The 19583-nt window shown below is 38.1% G+C and overlaps 1 protein-coding gene across 2 annotated transcripts in view; it reads right to left on the bottom strand.

The window, feature by feature from the left end:
- Positions 1-19583, bottom strand: part of TBCEL (tubulin folding cofactor E like) — an 80304-nt gene that overhangs the window by 37812 nt on the left and 22909 nt on the right. For both annotated transcript variants that reach the window (XM_007450612.1, XM_007450611.1), the window contains exons 3-7: positions 19196-19335; positions 12309-12490; positions 10740-10996; positions 7189-7315; positions 5541-5657 (exon numbers count right to left, since the gene is read on the bottom strand). In XM_007450612.1, coding sequence (XP_007450674.1) covers positions 5541-5657; positions 7189-7315; positions 10740-10996; positions 12309-12490; positions 19196-19335 — 823 coding nt within the window. The remainder of the gene's footprint in view (positions 1-5540; positions 5658-7188; positions 7316-10739; positions 10997-12308; positions 12491-19195; positions 19336-19583) is intronic.

Here is a 19583-nt window from a genome sequence, read left to right as displayed (position 1 = left end):
ACCCACTTCAGACCTAGGGACACATACAGAGTGAAAGTGAGGGGATGGAAAAAGATATTCCATGCAAATGGAAGTCAAAAGGAAGCTGGAGTAGCAGTACTCATATCAGATAAAATAGACTTTAAAATAAAGAATGTTACAAGAGACAAGGAAGGACACTACATAATGATCAAGGGATCAATCCAAGAAGAAGATATAACAATTATAAATATATATGCACCCAACATAGGAGCACCTCAATACATAAGGCAAATGCTAACAGCTATAAAAGAGGAAATAGACAGTAACACAATAATAGTGGGGGACTTTAACACCTCACTTACACCAATGGACAGATCGTCCAAACAGAAATTAATAAGGCAACAAGCTTTAAATGACACAACAGACCAGACAGACTTAATTGATATTTATAGGACATTCCATCTAAAAATAGCAGATTACACTTTCTTCTCAAGTGTCACGGAACATTCTCCAGGGTAGATCACATCCTGGGTCACAAATCAAGCACAGTAAATTTAAGAAAATTGAAATCATATCAAGCATCTTTTCTGACCACAATGCTATGAGATTAGAAATCAATTACGGGGAAAAAAACGTAAAAAACCCAAACACATGGAGGCTAAACAATACGTTACTAAATAACCAAGAGATCACTGAAGAAAACAAAGAGGAAATCAAAAAATACCTAGAGACAAATGACTATGAAAACACAACAATCCAAAACCTATGGGATGCAGCAAAAGCAGTTCTAAGAGGGAAGTTTATAGCTATACAAGCCTACCTCAAGGAACAAGAAAAATCTCAAATAAACAATCTAACCTTACACCTAAAGGAACTAGAGAAGGAAGAACAAACAAAACCCGAAGTTAGCAGAAGGAAGGAAATCATCAAGATCAGAGCAAAAATAAATGAAATACAAACAAAGAAAACATTAGCAAAGATCAATAAAACTAAATGCTGTCTCTAAGAAGATAAACAAAATTGATAAACCATTAGCCAGACTCATCAAGAAAAAGAGGAAGAGGACTCAAATCAATAAAATTAGAAATGAAAAAGGAGAAGTTACAACAGACATCGCAGAAATACAAAGCATCCTAAGAGACTACTACAAGCAACTCTATGCCAATAAAATAGACAACCTGGAAGAAATGGACAAATTCTTAGAAAGGTATAACCTTCCAAGACTGAACCAGGAAGAAACAGAAAACATGAACAGACCAATCACAAGTAATGAAATTGAAACGGTGATTAAAAATCTTCCAACAAACGAAAAGTCCAGGCCCAGATGGCTTCACAGGCGAATTCTATCAAACATTTAGAGAAGAGTTAACCACCCATTCTTCTCAAAATCTTCCAAAAAATTTCGGAGGAAGGGACACTCCCAAACTCATTCTACAGGGCCACCAGCACCCTGACACCAAAACCAAACAAAGATACTACAAAAAAAGAAAATTACAGACCAATATCACTGATGAATATAGATGCAAAAATCCTCAACAAAATACTAGCAAATAGAATCCAACAACACATTAAAAGGATCATACACCATGAACAAGTGGGATTTATCCCAGGGATGCAAGGATTCTTCAATATACGCAAATCAATGTGATGCACCATATTAACAAACTGAAGAAGAAAAACCATATGATCATCTCAATAGATGCAGAAGAAGCTTCTCACAAAATTCAACACCCATTTATGAAAAAAACTGTCCAGAAAGTGGCATAATAAAGGCCATATATGACAAACCCACGGCAAACATCATTCTCAATGGTGAAAAACTGAAAGCACGTCCTCTAAGATCAGGTACAAGAAAAGGATGTCCACTCTCACCACTATTATTCAACATAGTTTTGGAAGTCCTAGCCACGGCAATCACAGAAGAAAAAGAAATAAAAGGAATACAAATTGGAAAAGAAGAAGTAAAACTGTCACTGTTTGCAGATGACATGATACTATACATAGAGCATCCTAAAGATGCCACCAGAAAACTACTAGAGCTAATCAATGAATTTAGTAAAGTTGCAGGATACAAAATTAATGCACAGAAATCTCTTGCATTCCTATATACTAATGATGAAAAATCTGAAAGAGAAATTAAGGAAACCCTCCCATTTACCACTGCAACAAAAAGAAGAAAATACCTAGGAGTAAAGCTACCTAGGGAGACAGAAAACCTGTGTGCAGAAAACTATAAGACACTGATGAAAGAAATTAAAGATGATACCAACAGATGGAGAGACATACCATGTTCTTGGATTGGAAGAATCAACATTGTGAAAATGACTCTACTACCCAAAGCAATCTACAGATTCAATGCAATCCCTATTAAGTTACCAATGGCATTTTTTTACAGAACTAGAACAAAAAAATCTTAAAATTTGTATGGAGACACAAAAGACCCCAAATAGGCAAAAAAGCAGAGCTGGAGTAATCAGACTCCCTGACTTCAGACTATACCACAAAGCTACAGTAAACAAGACAATATGGTACTGGCACAAAAACAGAACTATAGATCAATGGAACAAGATGGAAAGCCCAGAGATAAACCCACGCACCTATGTTTAACTAATCTATGACAAAGGAGGCAAGGATATACAATGGAGAAAGGAGAGCCTCTTCAATAAGCGGTTCTGGGAAAACTGGACAGCTACATGTAAAAGAATGAAATTAGAACACTCCCTAACACCATACACAAAAATAAACTCAAAATAGATTAGAGACCTAAATGTACGATGGGACACTATAAAACTCTTATGGGGAAACATAGGAAGAACACTCTTTGACATAAATCACAGCAAGATCTTTTTTGATCCACCTCTTAGAGTAACAGAAATAAAAACAAAAATAAACAAATGGGACCTAATGAAACTTAAAAGCTTTTGCACAGCAAAGGAAACCATAAACAAGACGAAAAGAAACCCCCCAGAATGGGAGAAAATATTTGCAAACGTACATAAGCAGCTGATGTAGCTCAATATTAAAAAAACGAACAACCCAATCCAAAAATGGGGAGAAGACCTAAATAGACATTTCTCTAAAGAGGACATACAGATGGCCAAGAAGCACGTGAAAAGCTGCTCAACATCACTAATTATTAGAGATGCAAATCAAAACTCACACCAGTTAGAATGGGCATCATGAGAAAAGCTACAAACAACAAACGCTGGAGAGGGTGTGGAGAAAAGGGAACCCTCTTGCACTGTTGGTGGGAATGTAAATTGATACAGCCACTATGGAGAACAGTATGGAGGTTCCTTAAAAAACTAAAAATGGAGCTACCATATGACCTAGCAATCCCACTACTGGGCATATACCCAGAGAAAACCATAATTCAAAAAGACACATGCAGCCCAGTGTTCACTGCAGCACTATTTACAATAGCCAGGTCATGGAAGCAACCTAAATGCCCATCGACAGATGAATGGATAAAGAAGATGTGGTACATATATACAATGGAATATTACTCAGGCATAAAAAGGAACGAAATTGGGTCATTTGTAGAGATGTGGATGGATCTAGAGACTGTCACACAGAGTGAAGCAAGTCAGAAAGAGAAAAACAAATATCGTATATTAACGTATATATGTGGAACATAGAAAAATGGTACAGATGAACTGGTTTGCAGGGCAGAAATTGAGACACGGATGTAGAGAACAAACGTATGGACACCAAGGGGGGAAAGTGGCAGGGGGTGTGGGTGGTGGTGGGATGAATTGGGAGATTGGGATTGACATGTATACACTGATGTGTATAAAATGGATAACTAATAAGAATAAAAAAAAAAAAGAAGGAAGGAGGAGACCAAGCAGTGGCCTCTAACTACTAGTGAGTGGGAAAGGAGGCATAATTACATAAATAGGCAGCAAGGCCAGAGTGGTAAGTAAAATACCTTGACTGTATAAATCTTTGGCAGTAGCTAATTGCTCACAGTCTATGTAGGATTAGAATAGGTTATCTCATTTCAGGGAGAGAGAAATGTGTTTTCATTTATACAAGGGATTTATTAGGATAGGTAAGAATAATTTTTAATATATAACTATGGGGAAAGTCAAAAGTGTCAGACTATAGTAGACATTCTTTTTGCTCAGTTGTTCCTATTTGGGGGGAAGTCCCAAGATCAGGGGAAGCAAGATTCTACCTCTCACTGCAGAAGCCAAAGTGGAGAAGATAATCTGTCTTCCCTATCTCTTGGGAGACAGAGTGTGGGCAAATGCCTTAAACATACCCAATCAATTGGTCAGATGCATAGTTTTGACCCTTAGGGAATGAAGCAAAGGTCAGCGAGAGATTATATTCAGCACTTATGGGGAAATCAAAAATCCATGACACAGCTGCAAGTGTTCAGTGGTTAAGTCCAGCGTTGTGACTGTAAGTCGAAACCTTGGCTATCCTTGCCTCCCTTGGTTCCTGTCTAAACCAGGTTCTCTAGCCCACCTAGCAATTCTTTTAGTTTCTCAATATCTCTCCAGTAAAGTCCTCCCCTGATTAAAGATGATTTCTATAACATGCAGTCAAGCACACTGACTACTACAGAGGCATAAATGCACTTTAGGATAATTATGCCACATCAGGGACAGAAACAATTTACTGCCTATGAATATACTACTTCCTGTAGCAGACCGGAAGGTAAGGAAACTATAATGACAGACGTGTGCTCAAAGCCAGAATATTCACTTCTTCTACTAATACGTTAGACTGAATCAAAGGTTAACAGACCATTTGTTTTAACCCCCCAAAATTTTCATGCGGTTTAACCTAACATTTCTGGGTTGTGTTAAAAAGGCAGTCATATCCCTCCCTACCTAGCTGCTGAATGGGATTTCGTATTATTCTTAAAGTCATTAAGAAAAGAATATAAATTTGGGGGTAACTGATTCTAGTTTCCAACACCCAGAAACCTGTCTGGGTTTTTTTTTCCCCTTATATTTACATATATCATATCTGCTACATTTCCTTTTACATTTACAGAATATTAAAGGTAGTTTCTCACCAAACAATACATATTTACTTTTCATATACTTAAAGGTACTAATTTAGGCCTCAGCATTTCTATTCCTACTCAACTATCCTAATTCCTTTAATATTTCCTCAGGAGTCTATTTTCTAGTCCCTTTCTCATATTCTCTAAACCTCGTGCACATTTGTCAAATCTTCCAAACTGCAGAACATAGTATATCTTAAAAGCAGATGCAATGTGAAAGAAGAAACCAGTTTTGCAGATGGGTGAAAATGTGCTCCTGGAGAAGAGGATCAAAAAGGAATTGATGATAAGGAACACGGAGTGGGAACTACTAGAAGTAGTCAAATACGTACTTACCCAACCATTCTTAATACAAGTGCAAGGCTAGAAGAAATACACTGTGGAAAATGAGATAAAGCAGGTTTGCTTTTTGCGTTTCTTCCTTTATTTTTTAACCTATCACCAAAGTTCTCTAAGAGAGTCCAACAACAAATTATGAGATTTTGCTCTAAATCAATAGTTCTTAGGTTGCCTCAATACTTGCTCAAGTGTTGCTAAGCTGATAGGGGATTTTTACCTGAATGGCACTTCTTCCTGTGGAACATCCACATAGTAACGAATAAAAAATCTCTCAGAATCTTCTCGCTCACCATCAGTGACAACACTGCCGTTAAGTTTGGAAACCGATGGCAATCTATAAATAAAAAGCAAAAGAGACATAATAAAAATATTGAGACTTAGAAATAAAATTATTGGTTTGAGGCCCAGTCTTATTATCTTGAAAGGACTCATCTGATGTAGCTCTGCTTGTGTACAACTACCAGCATGAACTAACATGGTATAAAATAAAAGGACCAAAAATATCTAAAGTTTCATTTTTGATGTGACAACTGACCTTTTATAACCATACCTCACCTTTCAAAATAAGATCCTAGGCAGCACAGTCCAACTTAAGTATCGTGCAAGCCACACACGTAATTTTAAATTCTCTAGTAGCCATATTTTCAAAAGTAAAAATAAAACAGATAAGATTAATTTTAATAGTATATTATATTTAACCCAATATATCCAGGATACAATCATTTCAATCTATAATCAATACTAAAAAAATAACTAAGATACTTAAATGTTCTTAATTTAATACTTAAATGTTCTTTTTTTCATATAAAGTGTTTGAAATCCAGTGTGTCTTTTTCACTTACGGCACATTTCAATTCAGACTAGCCATGATTTCAAGTGCTCAAAAGTCCCCCATGGCTGATGGTACCATACTGGACAGCACAGGTCTACAAAGCAGTCAGTACAGGTTGGTCATATAGTTCAGGAATTCATTTATTATATTTACAAAAGAACTGTGTAAAGAAAATAAACTACAAGGCCTGCAAGACTTACTCTTCGTAGAAGAAAAGTATGCTGAAATTTATTTCTTCAGTGGGATATTACCGTGGATGTTAACAGCTGGAAAGCAGTAAAGATCTGGTAGGTATTAGTTGGTCAGAAAGATCAAAGTGGTTTATAGAACCACTCTTCTTTAGGGAACTTTAAGCCTACTGTTCCCCTGTCAAAGCTACTATGTATAGTACACGAGAGAACAAATCAAAACTCCGTGGCCCTTTACACCTTAGTCAAGCCTTACTGCTGCTAAAGACACATACAGAAATAAACCCTCATGGGACATTTCAGTAGTGTGGGGGAGGCAGAGGCTGAGACACGAAAGGCTGGGGAGTCCGAGGAAGAAGGTAACAGCGTGGTGGTCACACTGAAGTCAATCTACATTGAAGAAGAGAACACAGATGCTACTCTCTTAAGTTTTACACTAATGAAACAGCCCAATTTTCAGGTATTTACACTTTAAATGACTTCTATGTTAACACAGAAAATGAGGGTAACTAAAATAGAGTTGATTCCCTATTATACCTACTTCTTCTTCATGACCCCAAACAGGATTTCAAATATTGTAAATACTGAAAAGTATAAAAATAGAATCGACTTGTGAGGAAATTTTTCAGGGGTCTTGGCAGATCAATCATATTTCACATTTTTCTCATCATATTGCATTCCTTTTCTTCTAGGATTTGGAGCTACAGAAGCAGCTCCTTTAAGCAGTCTGTTCTAGAGATGGAGAAACATACGGTGTGCTCCCCTCACCCCCAAACAGTGCATTATCCCTTTAATGAAACAACAGAGCCCCGAGAAAAGAAAGCAGAATAATCAGTACAACAGACCTGGCTATCACCAATTTCCTTCGCTCCTCGGTGGTATATGGCTGAAGAAGAGGAATTCCTAACAACCTCACTTCTTCGAGTTTAGGGAATGAGTTTAGTTTGTCAATGTCTTCCCAGGACTGCAAACCTAATTTGAGAAATATACTGCTTAAGTAAATCCAGAAAAGCACACAAATGAGAAGATAAGCATAGCAAAAAAATTTATTTCCATTAACAGGTTCTGAAATGTTAAAATGATCATAAACTAGTTAGAGATCCTGAAATTTTTCTTTATCCAAGGAAAGAATGGAATAAAACACCATAAAAACTCCCCTGTAACCTCTCTTATCCCTGTGATCCCAGTGCTCAAAGGACGCCCTTTATTCTCCAACATCCACTCATCTACTGATTCTCCACCCAAATGGCTGGTAAAGGGGGTCACTGGTGGTTTAATAAGCAGGATGGATGCCATGATTACATAATTGAAAAAGCGATGTGATCAACTCTTTCATCAGACAGAGACTCAGAGAACATAACTGTTGATCAGAGTGGACACTGCCAGAGTAAATTTCTACCTAACAAACACTAAAATGGGCAAGGTCAATAGAACCCAAAACTAAATATCATCTTTCAACTGTCCTCATTTTGGGGACAGGGAAAACAGGTTCAAAATTTAGAACAAACAAACAAAATCAAAAACAAAAAAACTGAACCCTTGGGTAGGAAAACATGAAACAAATTAAGATTGTTCAGACCTAAAAGGAAACTCTTCCTATAGCTGTGAACAAATGTATCATCCTTGGCACTGGTAGGAAAAATATCCCTGTAATGATGAAGCTGGTCAGTTTTACAACACATTAAATCCACTGCAGAAAACAACGTAGTCCCTTCCTATTTCTATCAACCTTCAGCAAGGGTAAAGGCAGAGGAGCAGTTTGTGAGGACCCTGGTGCAAAAATTATCCCAGGTCACTGTCCTCTTCCCTTCAGAATGGCATTGCCATCTAGGAGAATAGAGTTAGCTCAAGGGATGTCAAGTTGTGAAATAAACTGCTTCCTTATGCAAATCACTTGTTTTTAAGACTTAATTCCCGCCCTTATAATCTCCGTGGTGGAATAAACCGTTTCAGTTATAGGTCAGAATTATTTTTACTTATGTAGTTGTTTTAAAAATAGGCTGAAAGACAATACCAAGAGAATGAGAAGAAAATCCATACACTGGGAGAATGCATTTGCTAAAGGCATACTGATAAAATATACAAAGAACCCTTAAAACTCAACAACAAGAAAATGAACAATCCGATTAAAAAATGGGTGGAAAACCTGAACAGACACCTCGCCAAAGAAGATATACAGATGGCAAGTAAAGCATATGAGAAGATGTTCCACATCATATGCCATCAGGAAAATGCAAATTAAAACAACAATGAGATACCACTATACACATATTAGAATGGCCAAAGGCCAAAACACTCACAGCACCAAATGCTGTCAAGGATGTGGAACAACATAAATGTAGAAAGGAACAATAGAAAAAAATGAGGTCCAGGTAAAAGGGTTGTTGTAGATTAAGACAGTATGTTTTATCTGTTAAAGATACATACTAAAGATTTTAAGGCTGAAATGAAAACAGTATGGGGGATAAATACAGGAAGCAAGATGCTAATAAATGTTGAAACTGAAAAAAAAAAAAAAAAAAGGATGTGGAGCAACAGGAAGTCTCATCCATTGCTGGTGCAATGCAAAATGATACAGCCACTTTGGAAAGGAGTTCGGCGGCTTATTTCAAAACTACACGTACTCTTACCATATGATCTAGCAACTGCACTCTTTGTTATTCACCCAAATGAACTGAAAACTTACGTCCACACAAAAACCTGCACATGGAGCTTTACTAATTAAACCAAAACTTGGAAGCAATCATGATGTCCTTCAGTTTGTGAGTAGATAAATAAACTGTGGTACATCCAGACAATGGAATATTATTTAGTGCTAAAAAAGGAACATTCTATTAAGCCATGGAGGAAATTTAAATATGTAATAGTAAGTGAAAGAAGCCAGTATGATTCCAACTATATGACATTCTGGAAGAGGCAAAACTACGGAGACAGCAGAAAGATAAGCGGTTGCCAGGGATTAGGGGGAAGGGAGGGATGAATAGGCACAGAAGATGGTTCGGGCAGTAAGCTATGTATTATGTACAATACTACAATGTGTGTCACTACACATTTGCCCAAACCCACAGAATGCACAACACCAAGAGTGAGCCCTGATGTAAACCATGGCCTTTGGATGATGACGTGTCAATGCAGGTAAACGGAAAGGTGTCTCTTAGGTGTTGGGATGTTGATAGCGGGGGAGGTTGTTCCCATGTAGGGCGGGGAGTATACGGGAGCTCTGTGTACTCTCTGCCCAGTTTTGCTGTGAATATAAAGACTCTAAAAAATAAGGCTTATTAATTTTTAAAAATAGGCTAAAATATTCATTACTGTGATATACAGAATCAGATGGCAACAAACTGGTAATCAATTATATGTAAACACTAGAAAAGGAATGAGAATTTGAAAGCCATAGCAGGTTGGGATTCCTCAACCTAAATCAAGACAAAAGTTTAGTCTGTAATTCTCTGTACTCTTTTTACCCTGCCTTTTACTATCCAGTTCATCAATTTCATTTCACTCCTTTCATAGCATGACCCCTTTAATATACAAAATATTAATAGCTAATATAATGCTATGCCAAACGAATATTTGATAAATGCTGATATTTATCAGAGCATTTATGGAAATGAATGCCTTAAATTTAGCTAATCATTAGGCATCTGCAGGCTTCCCTGGTGGCACAGTGGTTAAGAATCCCCCTGCCAGTGCAGGGGACACGGGTTCCCTACCTTGCTGCACATAAACTTCAAGAATTTTTTAAAGATGGTGACAAGTCTCTTGCTTCCATCAAATATACAAAATATTAATAGCTAATATAATGCTATGCCAAACGAATATTTGATAAATGCTGATATTTATCAGAGCATTTATGGAAATGAATGCCTTAAATTTAGCTAATCATTAGGCATCTGCAGGCTTCCCTGGTGGCACAGTGGTTAAGAATCCGCCTGCCAGTGCAGGGGACACGGGTTCGAGCCCTGGTCTGGGAAGATCCCACATGCCGCGGAGCAACTAAGCCCGTGCGCCACAACTACTGCGCCTGTGCTCTAGAGCCCGCGAGCCACAACTACTGAGCCTGCGAGCCACAGCTACGGAAGCCCATATGCCTAGAGCCCGAGCTCCACAACAAGAGAAGCCACCACAATGAGAAGCCGGTGCACTGCAGCGAAGAGTAGCCCCCGCTCGCCGCAACCAGAGAAAGCCCGTGCGCAGCAACTAAGACCCAACACAGCCAAAAATAAATAAATTAGATAAATAAATTTATTACAAAAATATAGGCATCTGCATGTCACTCTTGAAATTCATCCTGTAAGAAGGCAGAGCTGTGACTGACAGAAATACACTTTCACTGTATTTCATGCATAAGTTCAGATCAATCTGCATGTAGAATGAGAACAAGCCTGCTCCTCACCTGCCTTGTGGAGGCTGATGGATCGCAGATTAGGAAACAACCTAGCCAATGAATCATCAGGCTCCTCAATAGCATTCAAATGGTTGTTGGCCAGGACGAGGGTATCCAGTGAAGGAAACATAACTCCTAACTTGCGTATTTCAGTCCAGTCTTGGAGGTTATTGTCTGTTATATGTAGTAGCTTAAGAGAAGGACAGCAAATAGAAGGACAAGACACTGTTTCATAGTCATTAAGGCACAGGAAGAGCTCTTCCAAACTGCAGAGAAAAAAGGAAATATTTCATTGTTTAAAGCAGTTAAGTTTCTACTCTGCACCTGTTTTCAGTCATTCAATAAATAAGCGCCTACTATGTATGAGACTCTGCTAGGTGTTGTAGAGAAAATTATAAAGATGTCTTTCTGAAGCTTAAAATACAGCTGGGAAGACAAAACCTAAAATACATAAAACAGCAGAGAATGACATAACCCAGTACTAAATTACTTTTGTGCTTAAGTAAATAAGTGCTGAATGAAGCAGCAGCACTAACTGTAAGTACAACAGCACTTCGTGTAGGAATAGGATTGAAATTGTGGTTGGAATCGTCAGGAAAGGATGCATGGCCTTGAAGGAGGGGTAGACTTGGGTAAACTGAGAGGACACAGAAGGAAATGCTAGAAACAACATGAACAAGTATGTAGAAAAAGAAAGAATAACTATCATTTATTGAACTCCTACCCTGTGTCCGGTCCTGTGCAGGTGCTTTATAGGCTATACTTCTATTTCTGCAATTTCATAGACAATCATGTTCATTTTATAGACAAAAGTTTATCAGAGGTCATAAGGATAGTAAGTGGAAATGGGATTTAAAAGCTCATTCCATGCCATGCTAGATGTTGCATGCAGTGAGAAAACCAATCTCATTAGAGGGAGAGTGAGAAACTAAGATGGACTGAGTAAGTTGAGACCAGATTCTGAAAGGCTTTCAGAACTTCCGTTTTTAGACAGTCAAGGAGACTCTACGGCTTCATATATTTCTTTAAACTACTTCCTTTTCATACTTATGTGCATATATACGAAGAGAGATACAAACAAAACATAACAGAGCATTCCTAAGCTGACAGACAAAAGTATAATTTCCTGCTTAAATTACTGAAAGGAATACTAGGTCCATTTTCCCATCATGCAAGCTAGGCACTTAATCATCTGAGCGTTAATATATTTTAGAGACACTATGATTTTTTTTCCCTCCCAAAGAAAAGTGCTGAGGCAAAATTCTGGAATCAGGTAATCAGAAGATTAAAATGGAAAAAGGCTGGGTTGATCTCGAAACGATAAGTGCTTCTCAGGGATATCTTCTCGCCAAAGGATGACATATCCCATGTCTTGGTGCTACCCAACACTGAACAAGTATTCCAATGAAAATGTTACTAGATTACCCTCACAGCCTCATTTAATTACTTCATTTTTCTAACCTCATTCTCCATTCAATCTGCAGTTCTAGTATTTCTGAGATGGGAGACCAGCAGTAACTCTATGTACTAACACAGACGGCAACATGGCTCCCTCTCCATCATGCTCTCTGGGCTTACTCTGGTAACTCCTGCAGTATCGTGTGGACTGTCTCCCAAGAAGCTTTGCTGTTGTTGAGAACAAGTTTTCGAACCCCGGAGAAGGACCCAGCACACGTTCTTTCTAAAACCGATAAATTCAGAGGGTTGGAACTCAGGTTTAGAAACTCCAACTGGGGAACATTTGACACAATTTTACTGACCTGTGGAGAAAAAAAGGAAAAGCATATCAGGCAGTAATCAGAGCTTTTAAACAACAATCATACTCAAGAAAACCTAAGTGAGTGGGTCTCCAGGCAAAGGGCCATTTGCATTATGGAGTCCTATTTAGTGACAGAGAGGCATAAATAATTGCGACAAATCATGGTAAATAATTTAATCTCTTCTATGAAATAGTAGCATAACTGAAAATTAATGGTAGAAAGGAAAAATTTTCCATGTTACCTTTGGCAAAGTTTTTGATTCTACTCTGTATAATATTCTCTTCGATATCACTACATGATATTTTGGAGAAAAGATCATTTAGATGACATTTTAGGCTACAAGTTTTAAAGAGCTGGGATTGGGTCATGTACAGTAATTCTCTTTGAATATCTCCTTCCTTCCATCCTCAGCAGAATATTAAGGCTAATTGAAGGTTTATTAAAGACTACATGGTAACAATTCAGGTATTCAAAATTGATCACACAGTCACAATCACTTAGAAAACAGTTTTGGCTTGGTTCAAAGATGCACCAAGCTTTAAAATACATTTACTCAGAAATAAAAAGCATCCATAACTATATTATAAAAGAGAAAACATGATCATCAATTTAATGATTTAGCTAGCAACTTGGTAGACAGAAAAAAAAAAGGAAATGAGCTTTACTGATTACTGACCTTAACTATTTGCTCTGCATTGTACTAGGTTTTTTAAAATATAACTTATTTCACTAAATTCTCAAAACAACTTGCAAGATAACTGATATTCTTTTATTTTAATAAGTGAGGAAACTGAGGCTCGGAGATGTTAAATAATTTGAGTAAGATTTCAGAGTCACAAAAGCCAAACCTAGGATTTAAAAATCAGAGCCATTGTTATTTCCAATACACCACCACAAGTAAATCATAGATATAACCAGAAAAAATGAAGAACGAGCTTAAACAAGTATGATATAAACACTAGAAGCCCAGTAAATGTATTAAGCATCAATCAGCCAGGCAACATGGTAACTGAAAGTTATGAGAAAAGAAGTAGAACAGAATAGTTAGGATTTGGTTTTAGAATCAGAAAACCTGGACTCAAACCAGGTTCTAACACTTCCTAGCTGTGTGGCTTGACAAGTTACTTGACCTTTCCAAATCTCAGTTTCCTTATTTGTAAACTAGAGAAAACAGTTCCCATCTATTTTACAGTATTGTTGGTAGGATTAGATGAGATACATGTGTAAAGCACTTAACAGTGACTGGTACATATTTTAGAAACTTGTTTCCTTACCTACTGCCCAAGAGAATGTAAAAGCTGGCATAGTACTTACCTGGTTCACTACTGAAAAGTGGGCACTTAATGTTTGTTGATCAAATTAATGGCACAAAATCATTTAATAAATGTAACTATGACTAATACGATATGTACAGTATGAACCAGCATCTCAACCCTGATTATATGTCATATCACATTTCTTTAAATATGTCATATTTAAAATAATTAGTAGAATTTTAAAAATATACTGATTCCCAGGAGCCACCATAAACTATTGAATCAGAAGCTTCACAGGTGGGACGGGCTTCATGGTTGGGACCTGGATACCTGTTTCTTTTCAGAGCTCCATAGGTAATGACAAAAATGTATCCAGTGTCGAGGACTACGGGGAGAAAGAAAAGGCAGTCTGCACTTTACATTAGGTCTGTGTACTATGTACTGTACAGCTTAGGAGCTCTAAAATCAGTGAGAAGTAAATTAATTCCAAGAAGGTTCGGAGAAGTATGTAAGAGGGAATGGTCTTCACACACACTAGTTCATCTATTCTAACACACCCTCTGCAGCAGTACCATATTTATTTTCATTTTATAAATGAACAACTAAACTATCTTTCAGAGGAAAATATACTAGGCTTCAGTTTAAAATGTAAAAGATTCATACCAGTCAGCATATATTCTCCTGTTTGGTCTCTTCTGTGACCAAATGGTAACAAGCATTTGTGTGATATATGGCTAGGATTTGAAGTTTAGTGTGTGGCCACAACACAGCTAAACAGTCCACACAAGGACCAATCCTTCACTGCAGTCTACCACCTGGATACCAATATATGAAGGCCTTTCATACATAAGATGATGACTAGCTATGCTTCACCTCTTTTAAGGGCAAAAAAAAGATGAAAAGGAATTGTGCTCCAACTACAGCATGGAGAATAACTGCTAATTATAGGTACAACCCTAGTTAAGTAAACAACACATAAACCTTTGCTAACCACAACCCTTCATATTTTATTTTTGTAATAAAGAAGAAAACACCCCCGAAAGTGGAGGCTATCAGAGTCTTTGAAGCAATTTCTGAAAGAATTCCCAAAGCTAGCAGATACATGATGTGATGATCTTCATAGTCTGCATCTGCACTACTGTCCAATGAGAATAAAGATTTAAAATAATGACTCATCAGCCCTAGAATATCCTAAAAAAGATAAAATTGGACTATAGTTTTATAATCCAAGCAGGAAAAATAATATGTTAGAAGTAAATATTTTCTTTAAAAGGTTAAAATTAGGGCTTCCCTGGTGGCAAGTGGCTGACCAGCCCGCCTGCCGATGCAGGGGACGCCGGTTTGTACCCCGGTCCGGGAGGATCCCACATGCCGCGGAGCGGCTGGGCCCATGAGCCATGGCCGCTGAGCCTGCACGTCCGGAGCCTGTGCTCCGCAACGGGGGAGGCCGCGGCAGTGAGAGGCCCGCGTACCGCAAAAAAAAAAAAGGTTAAAATTAAAAAGGATTTTGTGTAACCTTAAATTAATGATAATATTCTGGAAAATACTGTATTCATTACACAGGTAAATTTATTCATGGTAGAAAATATCTTAATAGTAAAGGCTATTATTATTCAGTGAGTGTCTAGGGCAGTATACTGACTTCTCTTTTTTAAATTCTAAAAATAAAGACGCTTGAGAGTCCGCCTGCCGATGCAGGGGACGCGGGTTCGTGCCCCGGTCCGGGAGGATCCCACATGCCGCGGAGCGGCTGGGCCCATGAGCCATGGCCGCTGAGCCTGCACGTCCGGAGCCTGTGCTCCGCAACGGGGGAGGCCGCGGCAGTGAGAGGCCCGCGTACCGCAAAAAAAAAAAAGGTTAAAATTAAAAAGGATTTTGTGTAACCTTAAATTAATGATAATATTCTGGAAAATACTGTATTCATTACACAGGTAAATTTATTCATGGTAGAAAATATCTTAATAGTAAAGGCTATTATTATTCAGTGAGTGTCTAGGGCAGTATACTGACTTCTCTTTTTTAAATTCTAAAAATAAAGACGCTTCGGGCTTCCCTGGTGGCGCAGTGGTTGAGAGTCCGCCTGCCGATGCGGGGGACACGGGTTCGTGCCCCGGTCCGGGAGGATCCCGCGTGCCAGCGGAGCGGCTGGGCCCGTGAGCCATGGCCGCTGAGTCTGCGCGTCCGGAGCCTGTGCTCCACGGCGGGAGAGGCCGCCGTGGTGACAGGCCCGCGTGCCGCAAAAAAAATAAATAAATAAAAAATAAAGACGCTTCTAGCTGGAGTGAGTTCAGGACACTCATGTGCAGAAACATGGGGATGAACTTAGATCACCTTTTAGATCTCCAAACCTCTATGATTTAATAGAGGACCCTCTACTCTCACTTTTGAGAAGGAAGAAACTAAAGTTTTAAGAAAAATGGCGAAAGGGTAGTAAGATAACAATCTGTAATTTATACCCAAGCTATTCTCTATCTCACCCATGGTGAATTCCTCCCTCCTCTCAACTGCTTAGTGTAATGTCTTTTATAAAATGGTTTTGATAAGGAAAGGAGGAAACAAGAGGTACCTTGGGAAAAGTCAGACAAAAATCTACTTAGCCAAAAAATTCAAATCAAAAGCTAAAAAATGCGTCATTTTTTTTTATACATAGATGCCCAGTTTTAGATGGACGGAGACAAATCTTTGCCTCTCCCCAAAGCATTACACTTCTCACTCATTTTTATATTAGTCTCTGAATATAAAGCAGCCAGTAGTTTAAACTATAAAAGAAGATACTCATAACATTAGTGATCATTCAAAAACACTAAAAGAACCAACTAGATTATTCTGTTCCACGTTGGTATATCAAATACTGGCTGAAATAAACTTAGTTAATGGCCAGGGACAAATGATCTTCTGGGTAATCAAATACATGGGTTGCAATGGGTTGCAATGTAATGTCTTAAAACTGTGACCTACGAGGCATTGTGCAGCTTGGCAAGGGGTTTAATCAATCCTAAAAATCAATATTCTTTCGCTGGCAGTACTTCTCCCATCTTTCTGTGTTCTGATATATATTCTAGAAGATTGGGACCAACTACAGTTAAGGCTAAGGACAAAACATAAAGGAATGATGAAAACAAAAATAAATGGAAACCTGAAAGGTAGCAGCAACAAACATTCATTTGAAAACTGCCTGAAATCAGACTAGAGGGCACTTACAGGAATATACAAACCGAGCACCAACAGAATACAAATAAACACGTGACCCTCTGGCTGTATCTGTCAATGTGAGCTGGAAAATATTCAGTGGAGACCTTTGTCTAAGCAGAGAAAAGGCCAAATTACCTGGTGTAAACTCTTGTGTTCTGATCCATGTTGACACACATTGTTCTTCTGAGGTAGCAACTATATCACTATTAAACTGTTTCTACCAGTTAGCAAAAGCTTATGTATGTGGTCAAAATATAGGTCAAAGCACAAAGCACAACACCTTTATGAAATGTTTACTCCCAAAGGAATAAATTTAGGGGAATCAGCCTGTGAACACAGGAGCTGAAATGACTCAGGGTAAGAGCTGGTCTGACTTGTCACCCATGCAGGTCAGAAATCTCACCAGAGGCTCAGCAGGACTCCTGAGGGAACTGTAGAGAAGGAGGATGAACAAGGTCGCTCTCTTTGCATCTGTGCATGTGGACAGAGCATGCATGTCAATTCAGCATCTCAAAGGACCCGGAAGGCACAGATTGTAATGTGTTGAACAGTGAACTATAACAGTTGCTTGGATAAGTAACTCGATCAATAAGTATATGGACAAATAGAGACTGTTTCTTGGAACAGCCAAGTAAATCTGTATATATTAACACATGACTTAGAAATCAAGTGACGTGCATCTCAAAGAATTTTGGTAAACATCTTAATAAAAATAGGAAATATAACTGGTAGCACAGGTACCAGATTAAACAAGACTATGAAATAGATGAATATAAGAAAAGCTAAAGAAAAATGGGTTATAGATAGATTTTTCTTAAACAAGAAAGCTGTCTTGGAATCTGTATCATATTTAATATCTACCAAGTGTCTCGATGATTAGTTTTATCAACAGTCCTGTCTTATGGATAATAAAGGATTAAGTGAATGTCTTAAGATCACAGGAAGAGTTAGAACAAGTGGGTCTGATCAAACCTTAAGATATAATCATTTATTCATTAAGGCATTCAGTAAACATCTGAATGCCTAGAATGCCAGTGCTGATGATAAAAAACAAAACCCTGGATAAGCTCATGGTCTAGTAGGAAAACTGTCAAGTAAGCAAATGATTGTGCTACATTGTAATGAATCCCTTTATAGCAACATGATACAGGTGTTAGGATAATCTAATTCTGCCTGAATGAGAGTCAGGGAAAGTTTGAGAGGAACAGCAACTTGGGCCAAGTCTTGAAAGATACATAGGAAGCAACTGGGTAGACAGAGGAGAAAGAGAACAGTAGATTTAGAATGAATAAAAGCAAGGAAGCTTTTCATGTCCACATTTATCATGAGCTGCAAGAAAAGCACATGGCTAAAGATGGAGATAAAACTCTAGAAATAGCAAAGGGCCGTATGATAGAGGGTCACACTTAAGAGAGTTCAGACCATAGTTTGCAGGTGGTGAAAAGCAGTGAAGGGACTTGAAGCAGGAGTTTCATAATCACACTTCATTTATTAAAAGGAGTCTGGTAGCACTGTAGAAGGTTAGCTTAGAGGAAGCAGAGTAAAACCAGAGTCAGGAAAACCCATTAGGACACTTTTCCAATACTCCAAACAGGAAATAAGAACCTAAATTAAGTAGGAAGAACTATTTTTCTCTTATTCTTAAGGGTAGCTTCTATCAGGTCATGCTATAATCAGGTAGGTAATGTTATATATAATAATAAGAGAGAATGTCATAATACTTTTGTTTGTGCAACTTGGTTTAGAGTTACTCTGAGGTCAAAGGCATCAGTTGTATCAAATTACCAGTGCAACTTAAAATAAGGAAAAGTTCTAAAAGATTTGGAATAAATTTCAGTAACAAGAATAAATATTTTTATAACCTTAGTTTCGAGCTCCAGTCATTTTTATGTCAATTTATAGCAATAGATGCTGAAGCAGTAGCAGAGAACGGGCACAGGATGTGTGTAAACTAGTGAAATAGTAGAGAATTGAACGCACTGTTAGCAATCTAAACCTCTGTGGTCATATTAACCGCTTGATGCCTGGAATAAAGTTCCTCAGTGCTTTTCACATTAAGGCAAAACAAATCAGCAATCACAAAGTTCATTGAAAAATCACCATAGAAACAGTTGAAGCAGTCAGTTATTTCTCTTGAGACATACAGAGAAGAATCTCAAGTGAGAACCAGGATTCAGCAGCGTACGTAACAACATAAACAATACTACAGTGAGTTATTGCTGCACTTCACCAAAATGCAGCAGTATAAGAACTTTACCTCGTGCCAGTCTTCGAGTTTGTTGTCAGAAAGATCTAGTTCTGACACATGAGCACAGAAGGCAGCAATTTCTTTTTCATCTCCTGCACAGGTAATTCCACAGCTGTTCAACACCAGTACACTTGGGAGGTTGAGGCGATCTGAATCATGGAAGAAACAAAATACTTTCTACGTCAGCCTAATTCTTGTCTACATACATTCAGCCACCAGGAATCAAAATCAAATTGTGTGAAATTACACAAGGACCTTGAAAATATAAGATATGCTGGGCTCCGAGGGTACTGAATTCTAAGGGGAGACAGACGGCGAAATATGGCCCAGGAGATCAGAAGTACTAGACCAGTACCCGCAAAAAGTCCTTCAGGTTACACCTCCTGGCAGCATTGTT

Source organism: Lipotes vexillifer, unplaced genomic scaffold, assembly GCF_000442215.2.
Source record: "Lipotes vexillifer unplaced genomic scaffold, Lipotes_vexillifer_v1.1 scaffold352, whole genome shotgun sequence".
NCBI lineage: Eukaryota > Metazoa > Chordata > Mammalia > Artiodactyla > Lipotidae > Lipotes > Lipotes vexillifer.
Note: the sequence above shows the minus strand (reverse complement) of the source record. Positions and strands in the feature narration are given on the sequence as shown.